At 42.0% G+C, this 23861-nt stretch overlaps 1 protein-coding gene across 3 annotated transcripts in view; it reads left to right on the top strand.

Annotated features, from left to right (window-relative positions):
* Positions 1 to 22961, top strand: part of LIN28B (lin-28 homolog B) — a 121316-nt gene extending 98355 nt beyond the window's left edge. For all 3 annotated transcript variants that reach the window (XM_024196710.2, XM_024196712.2, XM_024196711.2), the window contains one exon: positions 22592 to 22961. In XM_024196710.2, the coding sequence (XP_024052478.2) occupies positions 22592 to 22961 (370 nt within the window). The remainder of the gene's footprint in view (positions 1 to 22591) is intronic.
* Positions 22962 to 23861: the final 900 nt, after the last annotated feature.

The raw sequence follows: 23861 nt of genomic DNA, 5'->3' as shown, positions 1-23861 counted from the left end.
ATAGCATAGCTCTTAAATCAAAGACCACCTTCCCGACAGATTTAAATGGAGGCCCCTTTTAAACAGCACAGCAATGCTTGCTAAAATTCCCCTCCTAAGAGCATATGAAGATGTTGACCATGGATAAAATATTCAGAAGCACCTAAGTGACCTATGAGCCTAAGTCCCTTTTCAGAAGTGACTTAGGGACAGGTTTTAAAGGTATTTAGGCACCCTGCCATCCATTGGAATGTTCAGCTATGAATTAGGCCCCGAGGCATGAACGACTTAGGAGAAGGTTGAGGAGAAGAGAGGTCTCTAAGCAGCTGACCTGTCGCTCCTGGCTGATGGGGCAGAGATAGGCACCTCCCTCCACTCAGGATCCTCAACCACAAACCCTCTCCTGGAGTTAGGCAACTAAGCCAGGTCCACTGCTTCAGTAGCCCATGCCCTAGCAGCCAAATCTCTTTCTCTCCTGCTCACGCACCCCCTACGTTTCCCTGTGCCTGGCTGTCTTTTGTGCAGGGGCTCTGCTGTCCCTCCACCGGTCAGTGGCTTGCACCCAGCCCTCTTGCTGCAGGGCCAGGCAGGTAAGAGGAGTTAGGCATGCACAGATCATGCCTATGGGATCAGGCCCTGCTGGTGAGATGGAGTTCCCGCACCTAATTTGAGAATCCCTTTCAGGCCTCCAGCGCTTCAGCTTTAGCTAAGGCTCCGAGCGGTTTGGGGCAGCATCAGCGCTTAGCTGGCTTTGCAAATACCCACCAGCAGTAGCTTATGTGCCGTGGGCACTTAGGCACCTGCGGAGTTAGGCAGCAGCTTAGTGGTGGTTTTGAAAATGCCAGTGGTGCTTAAATGATGGACTTAGATGCCTAACAAGGCAGATAGGTGCTTTTGAGGATCTGGGCCTTAGGAGTTAAATCCTATTAACTTTCAATGGGAATTAGGCTCCTAAATGTTACCCCATGCCTCTTAAGATTGAAATGGACACTAGCTTCAGGTCAATTTGGTGAAGATAGACCTGAACCAGTTCTCTGTTCTCACCTTCTCAAACCTAGACTAGAAGCACAAAGTATGAATAAGCAGGAGAGATTGTCAACCATTGACAGACGTGTCATTTCTGAAAGTTCTACGATTAGCAACGCTAATCTCATTCACAGCATCACCAAGAGGGTGATTCTGTGAAGCAGCAGAGGTAGCTGTGATCTAATGCTCAGTTCACCAATGTGTACTTATGTCCATAGGCGCTGAGTTTTTCTTTTCCCCATGGGTGCTCCACCCTCACTCTGCCCCTCCCCCAAGGCTCCGCCCTCACTCCGCCTCTTCCTGCCCCGCTCCCCCCGTCCCCGAGGCCCCTGCTCACTCACTGCTCTCCGCCCTCCCCCAAACTCCTCCCCCAGCTGCCAAACAGCTGTTTGATGGCGCCTCTAGCCAGCTAATTGTGGACGCTGCCAAACAGCTGACTGGGGGTGCCGCCAAGCAGCTGTGGCAGGTGTGTGCTAAGCACCAACTATTTTTGGAGCACCCATGGAGTCAGTGCCTATGCCTATATCGGTTTCTTTTTGTTATCTAGCTGGAAGTGAAAATCAGAGTATATAATTGTTGATTCCCAGAGCTTGTACACATGGTGGGTCAGAGATTCAGGAAACTGTAACCTATTCCACTCCCTCAAAGTAAAAAGAAAAAATAATCAGAAATATTAAATTAAGCAGGAATTGAGTCTAACAGATTCTTCCATCTTTCCTGAGTGGATGCACAAAAGCCAGGCCTCTTTCCCTTATGAGTATGTCCTACTGTGGTGCTTCATTGCAGATTAAAAAGTCATCAAGCACGGGAGTCATTCACACAGTGAACATTTCTATCTGTCTGGCAGCTTATGTGGCCCTCATCATCAGAATATCTGAGCATCTTGCATATTAATGAATTTTTGCTGACATCATACTTGGCAGGCAGGGAAATATTGTTATCCCAGTTTTGCAGATAGGGAACTGAAACAGAGAGCAATGAAGTAACTTGCTCATAGTGACATCGGAAATCAGTGGAAAGCCAGGAGTTGAATTCACATCTTCGAAATCTCAGTACAGCAATGCTTTAACCACAAGGCCATCATCTCAATCTTAGTACTTATTTTGTGGATGAGATTTTTTTGGATTTGTGCTCCTAAATCACCTAAGCGCTCTTGGAAATCTCACCCTATAACTTCAGTAGCTTCTTCACATGTACGAGCTTAACATAACCACACTGCATATGCACACACACACACACACACACAAAAATTCACAGGCTGGATCAAATTCATCTCCAGCAGCTGCAGGGTTTACACGAAGGATGCATTTGGCCCCTAGAGCCTTAAAATTTCACCTATCCTGCAGAGGGCTGCCTTCCCTGCAGAATGAATGCCACTGAACAGCCATGTTCCAGTTATTGTTAGGTAGGAGTTTTAGCAGGGCTGTCCTTACCCATACGCAAAGTACGCAGCTGCGTAGGGCACCAGGAAATTTGGGGCACCAAATTTCCTGGTGCCCTGCACAGCTGTGTGCTGCTCCAGCCCCTGCTCTGCCTCTTCCCCAGGGCCCCCACTCCCCTGAGGAGTGCAGCAGGGCCAGGCCTGCACTCACCGGCAGCGGGAATGCAGCAACCCAGCCCCAGCCGCACAGCCGGTGAGTGCTGGGGGGTGGTTCCCCCGCCCCCCAAGCCAGCCCCCCCACCGTGGAGGCCTGAGGCCCGCCCACCCCGCTCCTTCCCCACAAAGGCCTGGGGCCCAACCCCCCCCCAGGGGCCTGGGGCCAGCCTCCCCGCCCACTCCTCCCCCACAGAGGCCTGGGGCCAGCCCCCCCGCTTCCTCCCCGCCGTGGGGGGGCTGCATAGGGCCCCAGAACAGCTAGGGAGGGCCCTGAGTTTTAGCAAGGGGAAGTTGGTTGGTTGGCTGTCATTTAGAGACTCTCCCTTCCCTGTAGCCCACGTGGGATGTTAAGGCTCCAGGAGTTCAGTCATTAACCACTTTATTGTGCTTTGAGACCGTTTTCAAAATATTTGGCTTAGGACTTGTAACTAAGACATAGTTGGAGCCTGAAAAGTTGATCAAAACATACTGATGGCTTGTTTTGTTTTGTGCACTACGCATAGCCATATAGATGCTACTTATTATAGTTTGCAGGCCAAACACTTTGTTAGCATCCAAGACTTCAGCCAGTGGGCATTCACTTTGATCACAATGGGATCCCCTTATCTGGATCTTTCCCGGCTTTCAAACATCTATGGCTGATATCTTATCTAAATCTTCTGATGCACAGTTCATCAGTCATGCCAGGAAAATTGATTCTTGGCCTATAAACACTCTGACTTTCTGAATCTCTGGTGCTGTTTCTTTCTTTCTTACTTCCTTGCCGAATCCTAAAGGCTGACCCTGTGCTGGCAAACAGAACTAAACTCTTCAGTCCTGTGCACTGGCACTTTTTCTTCCTAACTTGGGATTCATGCTACGTTTTGCACTTGTGTTACATCAATTAAACTGAACAATTAGTTTTACAATTAGTGTAATATGTTTTGAAAGCATTTGTATAGGAGGAGCCAAATTCTACTCTGTTACATTAATAATGTAAATGCAGATTAACCCCACTGCAGTGCAACCAGTGGAGTTACTCTGGATTTACTCCCGTGTAACTAAGCACAGAATTTGGACCTGTAAGCAACATGTTTCCTGAATGATATAATAGTTTTCAAAAACATTTTCTTTCATTTACATTTTTTCTGCCATTTTACTGGTGTGAGAACAAGAAGATATTACTTATAGCCGCACAAGCGTAGTCACAATTAACGTGCTAGAATGTTCTCTTTCACAGCATCTGACACATTTGTTTTAGTAACTGTTGGTAATTAAGATTAATTTTAACCCACACACAGTATCAACAGAATTCAGAGAAAGATATATGAAACCCAGACCTGTGTGTGTAAGCTTCTCTTTCCAGGAGATTAGTAATCCTATGGCCAAGCTAAGAAAAAATAAATACAAAAACCCCTCAAACCCTTGCTTCAGTAATTGTAAGGGGCTATATTGTTGCAATCCTCTTGAGCACTTAAAAACCAGAACTTAGGTACACAGTTTGATTTCCCACTTCCCATGTAAGGATTTAGACATGCAGGTCAAATATAAAGGTGGTGTCTCTAAGGCTGTAAGAAAGTTTGCAGGGGTTTTGGGCTACAAAATTGTGCTCACGGTGTTAAAGTTGCAGTTTTGGTGTGGTCAGTTCAAGTATCATACTCTGCTGGCAGGGCAGGGCAGGGGTGTGTGTGTGTGTGTGTGCAGAACCTAAGCTGTTTTTTGTAACTGCCTAGATGTCAAATTGGCAGCAGGGTCCTTTTCCTTGCAACTGGGGTTGGATATGCCCACCCCGCCCGCCAATCCCCAAGGCGAGGTCGGGGGGTCTGCGCCCTAGAGCTGCCCCAGCTCAGAGAACCCTGGTGGCCCTGTGTGGGGCTGGCACCAGCAGGGCTCCCCTGTCCCAGCCTTGTGCCCTATGGGAGGCACAAACCCAAGCCCCACTCATCAGCAGTCATGGAAGCCAAAGTCCTTGAGGTCGTGCAGGAGATACTGCCGCTCCGTGAGCCTGGCCTGTGCCACCTGGTGGAGGTGAAATTGCACTAGTTGCAAATCCAGCACTAGTAGGGTCAAGTCCAGGCAGCGGTGCTTAGCATGGAGCCAGGGTCGCGAGCAGGGCAAGCCCCCTGAGGAGCCTGGCCCCATCTACATCTACCAGCCCCTCCCCCCCCCCCACCCCCCAACCGCATGCACTGAATTGCTACGCCACTTCATTGAAATATGACTGGCCTTCCCTCTGTCATGACAGAGAGGCAGGAGACCAAAGTTCTGTGAGTGGTGTTGCAAAGGAGTTGCAGTGAGCATGGGAAGTTTGGTAAGCATTGGAAATTGAGGTTTCTGAAATTAAATATTGGCCCGCAATTTCTTACAGCCTTCCGTATCTCCCTATATATGGAGCATCCTCGTGACAACATCAGCTCTCTCGTACAAATTGAGGGTGGATAGCCAGAACTTTGAGCTAGGCACATGTAGGTCAACATCTTTGCAGTTTGGTGTGCCTCAGACTTTGAATGCCCAGTGAGATTTCCATAGCCAGCTAGGATTTGAAAATTAATGGGAGATGTGTGTCTAACTTGCCTAGTTTGTTTTAAAAACTTCACCATGTGGGCCTGATTTTCAGAGATGCTGAGCACCCACAGTTCCTACTGAAGTAGGCTTTTTATGTACGCAAGAACCCATCTTGTCAGAGAACCCAGGACAAAGAAAAAACTAGCTGGGACAAAACCCTATAAGATATACAGCCGAAGTTACTCACTTCACCCCTCTCGCCTGTTGGAGGGTCCCTAGCAAGTTTGGATTAGCAGGAAAGACTCCAGAAAGGAGGAATTGATACTCTAGCATTTAGGGCACAATTGTGCTCCCTCCCCCATGCACCCCCAAGTTACCATATAACACACCCTCATCATGCCCTAAATGTTGGGGTTTCTGTGTTTTGACATAAAATTCTGGAAATTTTCAATGTTCAAATTTTTCCTGGAAATGTTGAAAGCTTTAGAAAAAATGTCACTAAATATTTAGTTTAATCATTTTTTCAGTGCTACACTGCGACTTTATGGAACAGCTAGTCCATTGTGGACTTTTAAGGGGTACAAGTCTGGAGAACTGCATCAAAAATAGACTACTTTGCTTCTTAGTAAACAGGTATGCAGATTTTCATTACTGGTAAAGTGTGGCTACTGCATGCCTGATCACTCATAAGTCTTTAGGCATCAGGATCATTGAATACATGATCTTACAGATATTATTTCAAGGAAAACCAACCACCTATCAGTTCCAGGAGCTATGGAATGAACCCCTCTATAGATAACTGACTCAACCTCACAATGCTGAACGTGCCAGGCTATACCAGTTCTTACATTTCTTAAGAATGAAATGAAGCTATGAATTATTGGCCAATCCTGCAACCCTTAACCGCATGAGCAGCCTTTACTTACACAAATTCCATTCACTGAATGCAGTAAGACAGCTTATATGAGAAAGTGTTGCAAGAGCAGGCACTATTTATGCAGTAGTCCCATTACCAAACATTCATAATAATTTTGGTTTTGGGTGTCAAATTTATATGAGATATATGAAAGCAGATGAGCTTAAAGCAGGTGTTCAAACATGCCAAATAAGTGTGAGGGTTTCCCTACAACTTTATTTTACACCAGCATATAGTACATTTCATATATATGTGTGTATACACATGTTGATTCCAGAACAGTACTTAGGGCAGATGCAGCCCAGCCCTCTTCCCACCCACTACCACTACGGTTGCTCTAGCAGCTTCCAGGTATTCCCAGTGCATTGTGGGCTGGGCCGTAGACTAGAATGTTCATGTCCATTTCTGATTGTGGCATGCTGCCAAATTTTGATGACAACAAAAGTAGTAGAAGGGAAATGGCAATTTTTAACACTTTATAGCTCAGCTAAATCTGAAAGGAATTTCATGGGATAAGCAAAAGGCATGTGTCTAGCCTTGGGGACGTTCAGCTTGTTGAATATCAAAAGTCTGCTGCAAACAAAGTAGGTGTTAGAGCTACCAGTTCCCCCTACAACAAATGAAAGAGCGAGTCTTTCATAGTATGGTGTACCTTGCAATGTACCTCAATACACTGAGTACTCGCTATAAAACATATTTGAGATATATGCTAATGCCTTCTAAGGAGAATAGGCAAAATCCTGACGTGGTATGAGAGGTTCAATTCTCTTGCAATTCTATAGGACAATTTCTGTGTAAAGTCTGGTAATTAGTATTGTAAATGACATGCTGCATGTAAATTTGTCAGAAAATAGATGTAATTGCTAAGCTAGCATCTGTGACATATATACATTACTGGCACTGAATTGGTATTCAGTGAGTGTGCAAAATGAGTGCAATTACATGTCAAGGGAACAAAAAGGGGTATTATGTTTTACTTATGCGCTCATGTTGTTTTCTTGCTATTCCTTCCTTCCTCTGCCTTTGCACCTCCACTGAATGCCAAATCAATGTGATTTACACTGCTTTCCATTCACACCTATTTACTGATCAGCTTACATGAGGTAGGTGTGTTCCAACATCCTGTAGGCCACTGCAGAATTTGCTCCTATGTAACTAACGCCTGGTCTACAGTACAAAGTTTGGTCAACGTAAGTCACCTTGCGTCAACCTAGTTGTGCGTGTCTCTACACTCAAAATTGTCTTCTGCTGATGTAAATATCCCCGCCTCCCAGAACAGCACTGAGCCATGGCCGACCTACTGTGGTCAGTACTGTGCAGCACGCATACCATGTGACCTATGTCGATCCTAACAGTCCTCTAGCAGCTATCCCACAATGCCTGACACTGACCGCTCTGGTCAAAACTGTGAACTTCACTGCCCAAAAGTTATGGAGACCAGAAGCAAACCGCCATTTTAAAAAATCCATGTATTTTTGAAATGCGTTTTCCTGATTGCCCAGCATGGTGAGCACCCCTAGCAGCTCACCTTTGTTGTGTGCAAATGACCTTGCTGGCTACATGCTCCAGCCATGCTCCTGCTTTGTGGTGTTGGATCTCCTGGGCCTGTGGGGGGAAGAGGCTGTGCTGGCACAGCTATGGAGCAGTCATAGAAATGTGGACATCTATAAGCGGATTGCACAGGAGATGCAGGTGAAAGGGTATGACAGGGATCAGCAGACTTGCTGCATGGAAGCGAAAGAACTGCTTCAGGCATACCAGAAGGCCAGGGAGGCCAACAGTTGATCTGGTGCTGAGTCTCAGCCCTGCCGCTTTTACAGTGAGCTGCATGCCATGCTTGGCAGAGACCCAACAACCCTACAGAGCACTATGGATACCTCCCAGAGCCTGAAACACAGACTCCTGCCATGAACAGTGGAGAGGAGAAGGAAGATGGCGGTCATGTGATCATGGGGTCCAGCTATGCTGCAAGCCAGGATCTGTTCAAGACTCCACCACAATCTAGTCAATTCTGTCAACTGAACACAGGCGAGCCAGATGCAGGGGAAGGAACCTCAGGTAAATGTGTGAATGCATTTCCCATTGCATTACAATGTTTATATGTACAGATGGCACCTGACCCCTACATAGCTGGACACAAGTATAGACTTTTCATTAAGTTCCTTGTACTAGAAAAGGTGGCAGTACAAGACAGGGTGTGTTGTTATCTACTTTTCATTCCCCTGTACAGTTAGGCGGGGGGGGGGGGGGGAAAGGGGGAGGGCATGTGGCAAGGATGTCCCCTGAATCCTCCTGAGAGATCTCAATGAAACTTCCACGGAGGTGCTCTGCAATCCTCTCCCAAAGGTTTCTAGGGATGACAGCCTTATAGCTTCTTCCACAGTAGGATACTTTCCCAGGTCAGTCCACAATGACTTCAGCAGGAACAATTGCAGGAAACAGGCTGGCAGCATACAGGCCCAGGCGACTTCGGGATGCCAGCGGCAGCTGTGCTCTCTGTGTTTTCGTTACCCTCAGGAACAAGATATCAGCTAAAATCACCACCACCTGTGGAAAATAGTGCCAGTGCTCCATGCCATTACCCTGCACGCATCCATGGAAATAGGGGATGAAATGGTATTGTTTCATGCAAGAGAAAAGTGTTCTGAAATTTAACTTTCGCTTTCCGTTGTGACTGTACGGACAATGGTATCTCAGTGTGTTTTGTCTATAGCTGCTGCCATGGAATGCCTGAACATGATAATGAAGAGAAAGAAGAGGAGACAGCCAAGAAGATATGTTCGGTGAGATCCCCTGCAAGCCAGTGCTGCATTGGACCATGAACAGAAAGACTTGGAGGGTGAACATTGCAGAAGAAGGAAAGAGCAGACAAGAGAAAGTCCCAGCAGGAAAAGGAGAGGGAGATGCACCAGGACATAATGGGGCTTCTCTGGCAACAAACATAGATGCTACAGATGCTTGTGGACCTACGGGTTCAACAGTCCCAGTGTTGCCTCCCTTTTCAGTCAGTGGATAACTCCCCTTTAGCACCACCATACACTCCCCAACATTCCATGTGGCATCAGGGGCCACATCCCTACCATTCCAGGCCGAGGGCCAGTAAGGGGAACCACCACTTCACATACGCTGAGCTGTGAGCGCCCCGGTTGTTGTAGGTGGAGCCAGTATGGACATGAATGTTCTTTCCCCTTGTTAAATTCTGTTCCAGTAATTTCTTTCAGAAGTTTTTATTGTATTTGTTTGGGTTTTTGCACTGGTTTTGAGATGCAATAAAAATCTATTTTGGGGGGGGGGGGTAAATAATTCATCTTTATTACTTCACATTATATGCAGCAGAATGCCTAGCACTTGTGAAAGCGCCCACAACTTGTTTTTCTACAGCAATTCCTAACACCCCCAAAACTTTAGGGCCAGATAGAGCACAGTCCACCACCCCACATTACTGACTGTTAAAGTGCTCTTTCAAGGCCTCCCTCAGTCGCATAGCTCCGTGTTGAGCTCTTCTAATAGCCCTTGTGTCTGGCTGTTTGAACTCAGGAGACAGCCGCTCCACCTTCACTCTGGTGGCAAGTTTTCTCCCTTTGCTTCACAGATATTATGCAGGACACAAAAGGCAGCTATAATCCTTGGGATGTTTTTTTTCACCGAGATCCAATCTTGAGTAAACAATGCCAGTGTCCCTTCAATCTACCAAAAGTGTATTCACTGGTCATTCTGCACCTGCTGTGCCTGTAGCTGAATCTTTCCTTCCTGTCAAGGGAGCTGGTGTACAGCTTAGCCAGGGGAGCAAAGGGTAGGCTGGGTCCTCCAGGATCACTATTGGCATTTCAACATTGCCAATGATAATCTACAGTGGGCAAGAATGTCTGCTTGCAGCTTTCTGTACAGTCCTGTGTTCTTAAAGATGCAAACGTCATGCACCTTCCCCGACCACCAACATTGACGTCAGTGAAGCATCCCTGGTGACCACCAACGTGTGCATAACCATAGAAAAGTAGCATTTTCTATTGATATATTCTGTGGCGGGTGCCAAAATAGGGATATGTGTGCCGTCTATCGCCCCAGTGCAGTTCGGGAACCTCACTGCTGCAAATCCATCCATTGTGTCCTGCACGTTACTGAGAGTCACAGTCCTGCTTAGCATGGCCCCTTCACACCTGCATGACAACAGCGCTCCACATTCCGCCCCCTCCCCCCGCAGATTTCCCAACTCCAAAATGATTTCCCACTGACCGGTAACAATACGATGTCACAAGCTTCCACAGAGCGATCACAACTCACTTCTCCACTGTCAGTGTAGTTCTCACTTTGGGGTCCATGTGCTGGAGGACTGGGATGAGCTCGGCACACAGATCCAAAAATGTGGCTGTTCACATCCAAAAATTTTGCAGATACTGCTCATCAGTCCCAAATCTTCATTATGCTGTGATCCCACCAGTCAGTGCCAACCTTGAAATTTTTTTTTTTGCTATGTCCCATAGCTGTCTGTCCTCCACAATATCGTCATGTTCCCCCATTGTTGCAGCTCTTCTTGTGGCTCTGCAGATACTGGAGGATCGTGCATTCTGTGTTTGCAATGTTCATGACAAAAATGTGGAGCTGTACATGCTCCATGCTTCTGTCAGAGATGGCAGGCTCGAGAAGTGCTGCTTGGTTTTGTGGGATTTTTAAAAATTGTGCCAAAATTATGGGATATGGATGGCATTGAGAAAGTTGCATGATGGGAACTTGATCCCCTTGCTCTCAATCACCCCGAGTGACTTTTTTCTGCCCCAGAATGCATTGCCAAAACTTCCCAAAAGACAGCGTGCCAAATGATGCGCATTGCACACTGGTCCCTACCCATGGTGCACTGCACGGTGCCTCGACATAAGCACTCCTGGTGAATACATGCAGCCCTGACACAAGGAGCCAAGTATGCATGAGCATAAGCAGTATACTAACTGTAACAGCTTTATGCTGACCTAACTTTCATCAACCAAAGTTTGTAATGTAGACTAACATCCTGCCTACAGATCTGCTAAGATTCCCAGAAAAACCTAGTCCAGCATGTACCGCACATGTCATGTTAGAACCATTACTTACATCAATTAGCGTGACTACAGAAATGCATTTATAGCACTGAGCCTGATTCAAACTCACCGAGGTTTTTCACCGATCTAATACCTATGACTTGAAGTGGAGTTACTTCTGACTGACAATGGTGTAAGCGAGAACAAAAACAGACCCTCTATCTTTTCCAGCCATTAGAAATGTGGTTTAGTTTTTGTTCCCCAGTCCTGGTATTGTACATCTGAAATACATGCTGGTGGGACACACACAAAATCCCTCAAAACAGCGAGAGCAGCCACAAAACCACAAAAGACTCCCACCACTGTGGATTTTTAAAGTGCTTAGGGCTTGTCTACACTTGAAAGTTAATTTGGATTAAGGTAGGGTGTGTTTTTAAAGCAGTAGGCAATTCCTGGATAACTCCATGTGTAGACAAGCCATTAGTCTTAGTTTTCAAATACATACATGCCTAAAGTCAAGCATCTCATTAAAACTTGCCTGATTTTTAGATGTGCTGCATACCTGCAACTCCCACCTACTTAAAAGACAGCTATGGCTGTTCAGGCATCTCTGAAAAATCACTGTGTCTAGATGCCTAAATATGGATTGAGATGTCTAACTTTAGGCACCTCTTTTTGAAAAATTCCATCTTAGGGCTTGTCTTCACTACTGGGGTAAGTCGACCTAAGTTACGTTACTCCAGCTACGTGAATAATGTAGCTGGAGGCAACGTAGCTTAGGTCGACTTACCCCGGTGTCTTCACTGCGCTGCATCAATGGGAGACGCTCTCCAGTTGACTTCTTTTATTCTTCTTGGGGAGCTGGAGTACCAGGGTCGATCAGAGAACGCTCTGTTGTCGATTTAGTGCGTCTTCATTAGACCCACTAAATCGACCCCTGCTGCATCAATTGCATAGCATCAATCTCCCCAGTAGTGAAGACCAGCCCTTAGTCCCTACAATTCATGAACAGAGGATGGAAGCTCTTTCATTTTGATTTTTCTGGCATTTGGTGGTAGAAACCTGGGGACAGATTTCTGAGATGCACAGCATAGACAGTGTACCCCACTGGGAGGGGAGGCCAAAGTGGCTTTACATTACTTTTGCTCCCTTAGAGCAGTGGTTCTCAGCCAGGGGTACGTGTACACAGAGGTACACAGAGGTCTTCCAGGGGGTACATCAACTCATCTAGATAGTTGCCTAGTTTTACAACAGGCTGCATAAAAAGCACTAGCGAAGTCAGTACATACTAAAAATTCATACAATGACTTGTTTATACTGCTCTATATACTGTACACTGAAACGGAAGTACAATATTTATATTCCACTTGATTTATTTTATAATTAAAAATGGTAAAAATGAGAGAGTAAGCAATTAGTCAGTAATAGTGTGCTGTAACACTTTTGTATTTTATGTCTGATTTTGTAATCAGGTAGTTTTTAAGTGATGTGAAACTTGGGTACACAAGACAAATCAGACTCCTGAAAGGGGTACAGTGGTCTGGAAAGGTTGAGAGGCACTGACTTAGAGTAGTATTGAGGCTGCTTTCATACATGGCAGCCTCCACAGGGCTGCCCCACAGTCCAGCATCCCCTGTGGTGATTAGTACTATGGGCACGTCAGGGGCTGCAGGTGTGGACTCTGTGGCTTATGTCAGGTCCACGTGGTCCTTTGTGGCTCTTTAATGTCCCTCTTTGCCATCAGAAGGGCATGTAAAGGGTTGGGGCAAGAGCCAGTTTTGCTTCCCTACCCAGTTATGTTATATAAATAGTTGGGTGGGTGGGAGGGTGCAGTTAATTACTTTAAATGGAAGTTGATAACTTCTTAACCATAGGCTCCTAAGAGCTCCTTGTGGAAATGAGCTACTTTCTTCTCAGGTCCAGTTAAGATTTAGTTCCAGGAGGATGTAAGATTCAAACACAGGAGGAATTGTTCATAAGGCACTTGGAAATCCTGCCGCACTTTCTAATGAAAAAAGTCATTTATTTTTCTATAGCAGAACAATGTCCCAGTTTAGAACCTATAATGTTGAATGCTAGGGAAGGATTAGGTTTAGATTAATGTGTGTGACATAGGCATTATTCTGTGCTCCCTGTGCTATGTCAGTAGCTGTGTCTGTCTTCCCGGAATGTGCTACACACAAAATATTTTAAAATTCCTCTTTTTAAAAACAGTAAATAGGTCAATGTGTACTTTCTACCCAGTTAAATTAATTCATTGTTAGGTAATAGATATTTTTGTATGTTTAATTTTCATATTTTGGTGCACACTGTTAGATCAGATATATATATATTTTTAACAATATATATTATAGTACACTGGCTCATTCTGATAGAGTATTTTCTGTACAAAATGGGTTAGTAAAATGTTTCTGTGCTGTGGTCTTGCATGCTAAATTTAAGAAAGGATTTTGGTTACCAGTTTCTAAACATCTGAAAAACTATTGTTAATTCTCCAATTCCATTGACAGCTTTATGTTAGATATTTTAAATGGAGCCACTTTAATTTAAGGTCATAATTGCTTGCCAGTGTCAAATATCAAAGCTCACAGGGAACATCATTCTGTTTTTTGTATATATTTTTTAAAATGTAAGTGGGTTGGCTCCTAACTTAAGGATTTATCTGAGTACATAGTTCAACGTTTCACACCTAAAACGTATAATTTATGTGACTCTTTTCAACATGGTGTATTTAAATGGTTACTGAATTTGAAATGGCTCTATCATCTAGTAAGAACTGAGTCCATTTTTAAAATATGTGTTTTCATTCTGTGCTGTGTTAGTGCTGTGGACTGATACATATTTTACCTTTTAAAATCTGACATGTAAATATTGTATTCTTTTATCGAGATTGCACATTGTAAAATTGTTTCTCAGAAGTTCTTAACTCCCGCTAGAGAGAAAACAACTGTGTTCCTGCACTGTTTAATTGTTACAAATCAAAGTACAGCCAAAGCATTTTTCCTTCAAGAGGCATATTCCATATCTATTTTTATGTGGTTGCGTGAAAATAATTTCCCTCCCTGTCTGCAAACTAGACTGAGTGAACAGTGTAGATAAGATTCCATGGAAAGGAAAGGAATTGTCAGAGAAGTTTTTTTTCAAGAGCTAATGTCTGTGTGGTCCTCTCCATTTTTAGAAGAATAATAAAATGGCTGAATTCTATATGGGTCTGTGTGCTTAAACCACCATCTTAATTTTATTGTTCTGGTTGCTTCTTATCAGAAAAAAAATCTTTTAGTAAACCATAGTAGCTCATTTTAAACCAATTATTTCCCCCCAAAACTTAAGCTCATAGTATCACCAAATGCCTGATTTATGAGACAAATGCTCTGCCTGGTTTGTTAGCTCCTTTGTTGGGAAAAAAATCATTAACAAAAGAATATAACCTATTGATATTACTTCTAAAATACACTAGGGAGAACAGATTGAGTTAGAACTAACCACATGAAACTATTCAGTCGGATGAGTTTACAATTAGGCATTTCATTTTTTGTAATGAACACATACATCAACAATAATCCATGCTATGTTACTGGAAACCATGCAGAAAGTGTCTTTGTGACAGCATGTTGGGGTTATCTAAATGTGGGGAAAAGGCACTTTTAGGAGAAGAGAGAGGCTTTTAAACACCCTCTACAGAAATTTAACCTCTTAGACCTTACTTATTATCCTTGTGGTATAAGATTTTTTATTTTGGAGGGGGAGGGGATATAAAGGTGAGCAGATCAGCTTTTCATTCATCTCAAAAACCTAGTGAAACTGTGGATTTTCAAACAGAATTTTACCTTAAAAGCTCCACTGCTGCAATTAACTTCCCCAGCATGGACCCCTGTAGGCCCCCACTGCAGCTAACAGGGTCCCTCCTGCATGGGTACAAGGGGCCAAATTAGCAGATACAGTTGCAGGGTCAGGCCCCTCTGTTTGTAAACATCTGAATTTGATCCTAAGGTACCATAGTCTAAAATTCCAGCTGGGTTAATTTACATAGTTTTCTGGTATGTTTTATTAAAATGATAGGAGCATAATTTAAAAATATAAATAAACATTTTAATGGATAAGAAAATAAGATTTTTTTGTGAGGTTCTGTCTGCTTTAATCGAAGGGTAATAAAGCAAAGTGATGTATTACATAAAATCAGTGTGTGAGACAGGCAGAGTAGTTTCTGGAAAAATCTTAAAACTCAGCAGGTCTTTTTCTTTGCTTAGAACGAGCAGAGTATGTTTGTGGGCATGTCTCGTGTTTGTTACAGGTCTCACATTGTTTTTTTCCTTCAAGAAAGCCTGATCATGATGCCCTCCTAATTCACACACCAATGCAATGGGATTGCAAAGAATGTACACCAGTGTAAAGTGTGTCCTGATGGGTTGTGAAGCAGCACTGTGAAATGCTGCACAGCCGCATTAATACAATTCCCATGCAATGAGCAGTATTCATGCCATTATTTTTTAAACACAAGTGAGCAACACCATTGCTTTGTTTCTTCTGGGATTTCCTGAATTTTAAAATGATTAAGAAAATACCCTCCCTTTAAAAAAACAAATAAACCTCCATTTATAAGAATCAGGATGAAGACATTAAATGGAATGGGTAGCAGGCTGCATAGAATCTAGAGCTAACCTGAATTCTTGCCTGCCCTTCCCCCTTCTTTTGCTCTAATTTAAGGTTCCACATGCATGACTCTATGTAGTTTCTTGACTATTCACGTAGAACTTGTTTCTTTTGTTTCTGTAGCAGCTGACAAAAAATATCTCCCCCCCCCCCCCCCCCCTGACAGTTGCTGTCTGTTTTCAAGTTGTGGTGATTTTGACCTTATATTCAGCGTCTCTGTCTCTTACTGTTCATGGTATCTGTAAAGACATCAGATATGTTCCTGCCTACCATTTATATTCTTAAGTAATATGAAGAAGAAGCCCTGTTTAAAACAAAGTAGGTTAAAGTAACTTTCTAGCACTCAGTCAGGTTGACGTTTTTACTGTTGATTTCTTTACAAAAAATTAACAAATAAAGGTTCTTTGGCATTATACAGTGTTTAGCCTTTGCATAATGCGAACATCTTAAAGGCTTGTGTTTAGCTGCAGGAAATTAAATGTGATGCTCTCAGCTTTAGAATGCTTATTGGGAAAGGTTTAATATCCAGTCTTGGGTTATTAGAACCTTTAAATCATCCATAAAAATTATTCTTGATTTCTATGAAAAATGAACTCGTAGATTAGATGACTTTGGACAGCCTGAAGTATCTTTTAATGCTGTAGAAGCATTTCTGACTTCAGCTGCTGCATTGCCCTGACTGAAGTGAATGATAAAACATAGTGTCAGGGGCAGGCAATTTTGTTATAGTTACTCTCATCATATATGTTCTGTCTGTAATTGTTTACATCTGAACCTGGCTCAGCAAGAGAAGGTGTGGGTTTTCCCTTCCTTCCCTCCCCCCGCCCCCCAGTCTCGTTCTTCAGACTAATATCACTGAAGCCCTTGAATACTGAAACAATTATGTTCAATGTTAATCTTTTTTCTATATCATGGATAGTTTAACTCCCCTAGCATCAGAATAGGATAATTAGAGAAAACTTCCCTGTCTTTTGCTTTCAAAACTCTCATTTCCTCAAGTATGTTGTGGAGCTAATGACTAAAGAAAACTTTATTTATAAACTTAGGTCTCTTAAACATTTCCTTTTAGTCTATGTGTCATGTGTTGTAAAACCTCTAATTTGCACTTGCTGTAAAATAACATGTCATCTTTCAAAGCATTTAAACCACCAGCCCCAGCACTGTATTAGAAACCATTCACTGTTCACAGTGCACCAAAATGCAGTTTTTATTACCGGTTAGTATTTAAAGGTGGGGGGGGAGGAATTGGCCAGGGAACATTTAAATGAGTTAAACACCGCTGCCCGCAGCCCTTCCCTCTCCCCCACCCTTTAATTAGTTGTAAAAAATCATGTAGTCACCAGTAAGTAATTTAAAGTTTTTTCTGACAACAGATAACACCATAGAGCTACACAATTATTCTCTACTCGTCATATATATTGGATTATTGTCTAAATCACATTATAGGTCAGCGTGAAGATGCACACAATTGTGCTGGTCTTCCTGGTTGCTTAGGTCAACCGAACTGTAATTATGGCAAACTGTTTGCAAGACAGTGCTGGTGTCACTATAAAACTGTTTGTAAGTATGAACATGAAAACATGAGTTTAAATTAAGGAAAGTTAAATGCTAGAAGTGTTTTACTTTGCATTTAAGCTTCTGAAGGCATAGGTGATTTTAAAATGAATTCCAGTCATCAGTTTGGTTACAGTTAATATTGCACCTATTACATTCAGATCATTTTTATTCCTATTCATTTAAGGTTTTTCTTCTACTTTGTAAAATTCTCAGTTTAACTATGAATTGATGGTGAACCGGTGTTTGGAAGGAGAAATGTTTCTTAAATTCCTAGGGTGGTGGGTTTTTTATATTTTCTTTCTCAGCTGTAGATTTTAATAGACTTGTTTTCTTGGTGTTGATTTTAAAGTATGTTGAGGATATTATTAAATGGTGCTAGACAGATTTCCTAAGGCTTTCATTTCATGAAATTTTTCATTCCTTGTGTCTCAGAAGCAGTCTTAATCTACCTCCCTTACTCAGCTAACTGTGCTGAGGCAGTGTTCCCATTTAGGATAATTGTCATCTCTTTATCTATACTTCATGTTGCCTTAGGTTTTGAGCATGCAGTCACCTAATAAATTATCAGAGCCTATTAAGACTATGAAGGGCTGTTCCTTTTATAGCAGATCTTTTCCAAGAAACAGAATCAGGATTGCTCATACTTGTTTTAGCAGTGCTTTAGACTTTATGTTGACCTAGACATCATGTGATGTATAGTAGTTTGTTTTATTTTAACTTTATTTTAAGATGCTGAGTTAATCACCATGTTTCAGTGGTATTTTTATTTTGGATAATCATTTATTCCAGTGTTATTGGTTTGGATTATATATGCATGTTCAAATGTGAACTTGCTTAATTTTCCTTCGCATAAGCTTGCCTGTCTATTGTTTTGTATATTTATGTATACAGTGTGTACATAAGAATATACAAATCTATACATAGATCAGCCTGTGTCTGTGTATCATAATGTTTTAGGTTTCATTTCATTGTGGTGTAAGGTAAGAATATACAGCTGACACATTAGCAATTACAAGCAGTTTGTATTTTGAATTCTCAGCTAGAACAAAAGGGTTAATACCACATTTCAATGTGCATGAATGATACCATGTGGTATCATTTGTGTGCTCCAAGGTGGCTGACCATTTCCATTTTGGTGTCAATCCCATGAGAACGAAAGCATTTCAGAATGGGGTGTGATCTGTCCTGCTGGTAAGAGTGATTGACAAGGAACGAATAAATAGTCAGAAGAACTGAATAAATACCACCCTCCTGTTTAAGTCCAGGCGCACACGAACAGGCACATACACAATTTAATGCAACACTTCAACCAGCAGGCTGACTTGCTTGGTGACAGAAACATGGCTGAAAAGCCAAATTACAGTTTAATTATAACGGCTTTTATTAAAACAAGGGCAACAAAAAAATGCTACCAGAAATTTAAGAAAACTGGCAGGTGGGGGGGAGGGGGTTAAACTATTTTGAAAGCAGGATGTAATGATAAATATAGATGCAAAAGCTGATTGAGGCCCCTGGAGTGGAAGTGGGGGCCCTGCCAGCAGGTTCTTGGTCAATTGGTGAGGCGAAATGGTTCACTGAATTGGATAACACAGTGCATACCATAGTGACTGATTAAATTGATTTGTCCGTGGCTGCAGCCTACTCTATTACTGAGGCCCTTTAACCTATTTTCGAACTCTTTTAAGAGAGAGAGAGAGAGAGAGAGAGAGGAAGCTTCTGGATGAATGTGATCCTAAAGGAAGGAAGTGAAAATAAGTTAAATTTACAACTATAAAATTCTCTCCAGAATTAAGGTCAGATATATCATTCCCAAAGTGGTTTACAATCCTTACTAACACATAGATAAGAAGTCACAGAATAAATATCCTATACTATATAGAAAGATATCAAGAAAATGCCATTCTTTAATATCAAATTTAAATCATAACACCCCTCCCCCTTATTATTTAGTATCTTTCTAGAACTTTGGGGGAAGGGGGCTTACGGAAGGGATCATTGCCATTATTTTTCAGTTGTCACTCATTGTTTTATCTAGTGGTTTTAGAGAAAGCTTATCTGACAAGCATAGCTATATACCAATAAGAGATGTTAATTTGGTCATTTGTTTTGAAATAGCTTCAGTGACTGAGGGAAAGGAAACCAATGTACAATGTTTAATACATGAAAACATTTTTACTAAACTTAGGAAATATCTATCATTTTGGTCTTAGAGAATAGGATGCATGTGAAATAGCTAACATTTTATTTAATCTTGCTGAAATATTGGGGAAATAAATGCTAGATGACTGTGGTTTGTAAAACCTTTCCTATTTTCTGTTTTTCCTTTCAACGGCAGGGGGTAATTAAGATTGCTGGGTCAGTTTACAATACATGCAAACAGACTCAGTTTGAGAAAGAGTTCTTCAATCCTACTGGCCTATTACACAAAAAACAGATGTATACTGAATATTTAAAAATGTTAGCAGTTCATCTGAAGCCACCTAAAGACTAATTTTAGGGGGTTTTTTTTGTTATACTTCTAAAAATTGAGCACAATTGATGTCATTACAACATTCTATGCAAGGATTTTTTAAAAAAAATCATTGGAATTCTATGTATCGTTTGACTTATTCAAGTTATAAATTGCCCTTGCAAAATTCAGCTTGGCCAAAGCAAGGAATTTTTTTGATCATTCTAATGGGTGGGCAAGAATTGTTAGAGGGAGAGGGTTCCCCTTCCTTGCTTGGAAATATTCATGGCAATTTTTCAAGGCTGGTATGAACTGTATACTGTTTTTAGCAATTTTTTTTCCAAAAGTGAAATCTAGTTCATAAGCTAAGGCAAACATACACACCCATGCTTAAGTTTGGGCATGCAAGTAGACGAACACAACAGTCACAAAGTTAAATATGTGCATAAGTGTTTGCAGGATTCTGGCTAAAACTGCAATTTTCCAGTGATCTGCAATTTTAAAATATCTAACTGTGAGTTAGATCCAAAGCCCATTGAAGGCCATAGAAAAGTTCGTAGTGACTCCAGTGGGCTTTGGAGCAAGTCTGTGTAAGCACTATTTCTCTCGTTTAATGGGTTTGTAAGTTAAGCATGGAAATCACATCATATGATTTGGTGTCACTTTCCTCAGTAAAATGGTAAACAATGAATTAAATTTATGCATGTGTAAGATGTATATTACTAATTATGGAAACACAGCAAATATCTATACAAAGGTCAAGATGAATGATGGTCCTATTACATCAAAGAAATTAACTTCACAGACCTGCATTCTGGGCATGACTTAACAGTTTGTGCAATTATTTTCTTTTTAGCAAATAGTACAAGAATGTATACTGTGCACATTTTAAGAAATCATAAATGTAGCCTGTCATATAAATAAGGATCATTCAGTGAGGTATTGCTTGAGGACTGCAGGATTGAGCCCTTAGTTAACAAGATTACCAGTATAGTATTTACATTCTGGCTATGTGTTTAATCATTGGTTTTAAAGGCTAAAGCCATGTAATAGTTGGACATTCTATTTGGTTTTGGAAGACTTAAATTTAATTGGGTTGAGTTCTGGGTTTCCAAGGAAGAAAACAATAAACCCATTTTATGACTCTCACTGTTATATTTTCAGAACCATGCTGTAACCTCTTAGCAATAGGTATTGCCAAAAGCTTCCTCCTGGCCTCCATCCCCCTCTTACTATGTCCCAATGATTCAGGCATGGAGAGGACCTTCCACTCAGGCAGCTGGGTCCATGACACCATTCCCCTTGCATCACTGTTGGGATCTGGTGGGTGAGCTGGGGGTGGGGGCACATCATTGCCCCTACCTACTAATCCCTGCACATATTACTGAGAAAGGTAACAGAACACAAGATTGTATAACTTTTCCTACAGAACCTCCTCCATGGTGAGAGAACATACCTTTAAGGGAGGTCCAGGGGCAGCCTGGGCCAGGAGAGTTCACAGAAGTCATGCGACAGCAGGCAATGGGGAGAACCCCCGAGCTCCAGAACTGCCTCCAGCCCAGCCTCCTACAAACCTCCTGGATCATGGGAGGTTGAACTCCACTTCTCTGCCCCACAGAGGAAAGAATCAGGGAGGAACTCCTCTTCAAAAGGGACCTTTGCAGAGATTTCCTTCCCGTTACCTGGTGGGGGAAATGATCTAGCCATTATCATCATAACATCCCCTTTGCTCTGTTGGATTTGACTAATGTGGATGCCATACAATTTTTATGGTGGTGTATTCCTTTGGAAGGGTTGGGTAAACTGTGGGACTGTTTGTCAAAAAGCATGAACTTCTTTCTTATCAAATTTCACCATATTATTCAACTTTTAACAGAGGATTCTTCTCCACCTAGTAGCTAATATGGCACAAACAGGACTAATTAGTGAGGATGAACTTGTAGGCCATCATAGCCTAATTTTTTTTGCAACACCTTCAGCCATTAGCCCAAATTAAACACACTAGCACTCAAACAGTTTATTGCTACAAATATTGAAGTAAAGATATTTAATCTACATTACATGAGCTACAGACTTTATTGTGGGCACATGTTTGAATATTTGGTGCCCTCTAGTGGACCATTTCAATGTTATCAACCCAAGCACATTCTCTGAGATTATTTATTAAAGGGAAGCACAACTGGTACATTTTGGCAGAGTCCAAATACCCATTTTTACAGTTTAATAAACTATAAAGCTTATTTTTGATTCTGGACTTTAACTTTTGTTGCCACTGAGGGGTACATAAAATCATTATTATTCCCTTCATATATTTTTCTAATGTATTTGCACACAGTGTCGGGGACTGTTGGGTCTCACACAAAAAAGCCCTTAGAACTTCACCTTTTGTGTACCTAGGCTATATTTTAAAGCTATTAAATGCATCTTTAGGCACCTAAATACCTTTGAAAATCTGGCCTTAGGACTCAGTCAGTAGATAGACTCCCACTGACTTCAATGGGCTTTGAATCAGACTCTAATTAAGGGCCAGATTCTGTGTGAGTGATACCAAAGTGCTTGTGGAGGAAGATACTAATCAGTATGAATGAAGGTGGCAGAATCTGGCCTAAATGAGGATGAGATTTTCATAGTACCTAAGTGATTGAGGAGCACAAGTCCTATTCACTTTCAGTGGAACTTGTGCTGCTAAATCATTCAGAAACTTCTGAAAAATATCTCACCTTAAATCCTTACAGCCAGAAAATAAATACTATAAAATATTGAGTGGAAACTCCCACTGTTTTACAAATGTGCTGTGTGTCTTCACATTAAATTAAAAATTGTTTACACATAAGATTTGGTTCTTCCTCTTTCTTTCTTTCATGTTTTGAAGAATATTTTTATTGACGTATTTTATAACAGACTCTCTTTTTCATTTGTAGATGCTACAACTGTGGTGGCCTTGATCATCATGCTAAGGAATGTAGTTTACCTCCACAGCCAAAGAAGTGCCATTACTGTCAGAGCATCATGCACATGGTGGCTAACTGCCCTCATAAAACTGTTTCACAACAGCCCACTAGTTCTCAGGGAAGATATGAAGCAGAACCACAGCCTTCCACTTCTGCTTTCCTGAGAGAAGGGGGAGGGGCTTACTGCCATTCATCTCCATCATATTCTCAGGAGGGAAGGTCAGAGATCTTAGAACGTTCAGGCAGGTCACCACAAGAAGCTTCCTCCAGTAAGTTATCTGCATCACCTGAAGAACAAAGCAGAAAGGGGCCTTCTGTTCAAAAAAGGAAAAAAACTTAGAGCTTTGTCGTAACCGTTCATTTTCTTTACCCTCTTGGAATGTCTACCTCATGCAAGAACAGCGGAAGTAATTTCACTATCAGTAGCTGACCTGAAATTTTAACTACTGTTGAGGAACTGTGAATTTTTTTTTTTTTTAAATAGACAAATCACTCCAAGCAAATTACATTTGAGCAGGGTGTCTTGTGTTTTACTGCCTGTGTGTGTGGATGTCCATGAGTGCATGTGTCTCTATCATGTCCTTCTGTCTGTATGTATACATATCTATAATTGCTATCTCTATCTCTGTATATGTATACATACACACACCAGCAGAACATTCTCCATTTCCCAGGATACATCATCCATTGTGAAGCAATAGTCATGATTCAGAATGTTTTTGGATACTCATTCCTGGCAGCAATCTTGAAACATGCTTTAAAAACCAGTTAAGATCATGACTGTTACTTTTGTATGAACCAAAGGATACTTCACCTCTCAAAGCTGCCAATGATACGGTACTAAGAATACTAAGACATTCCCCTAACCCTCTATTCTGGGTAGATATTTTGTTCTTGATGCCCAAAGTGTAGCAATGTTGTTTTTTTCTCCACACCTGTCAAGGGCATGCCTTGATTAAGTATGGCTCTGTTGCCACAATCTTTGTTCAGGAGTTAAGACTCCAGAAAAGACAATGAATGTGTAGTTTCTGTGCTGAGATCTCAAATGTTGTGTTAAATGAATATGGTTTAATTTTAAGTTAGGTGACCGTTGTGTGGGGGAGAATGTGTCAGTTGTTCTGAACTGATTGGTTTGAGTGATATCAAGCTACCACCCTGTTTGCCCCCTTTGAGTTTTGTGAAAATCTGGGGGGTGGGGGTAGGGTGGCGGCAGAAGCTGCTTCCCTTGGTCCCAATTTGT

Source organism: Terrapene carolina, unplaced genomic scaffold (genome assembly GCF_002925995.2).
Source record: "Terrapene carolina triunguis isolate 2854851 unplaced genomic scaffold, T_m_triunguis-2.0 Scaffold42, whole genome shotgun sequence".
In the NCBI taxonomy this organism is placed as follows: Eukaryota; Metazoa; Chordata; order Testudines; family Emydidae; genus Terrapene; species Terrapene triunguis.
This window is presented reverse-complemented; position numbering and strand designations above follow the sequence as displayed.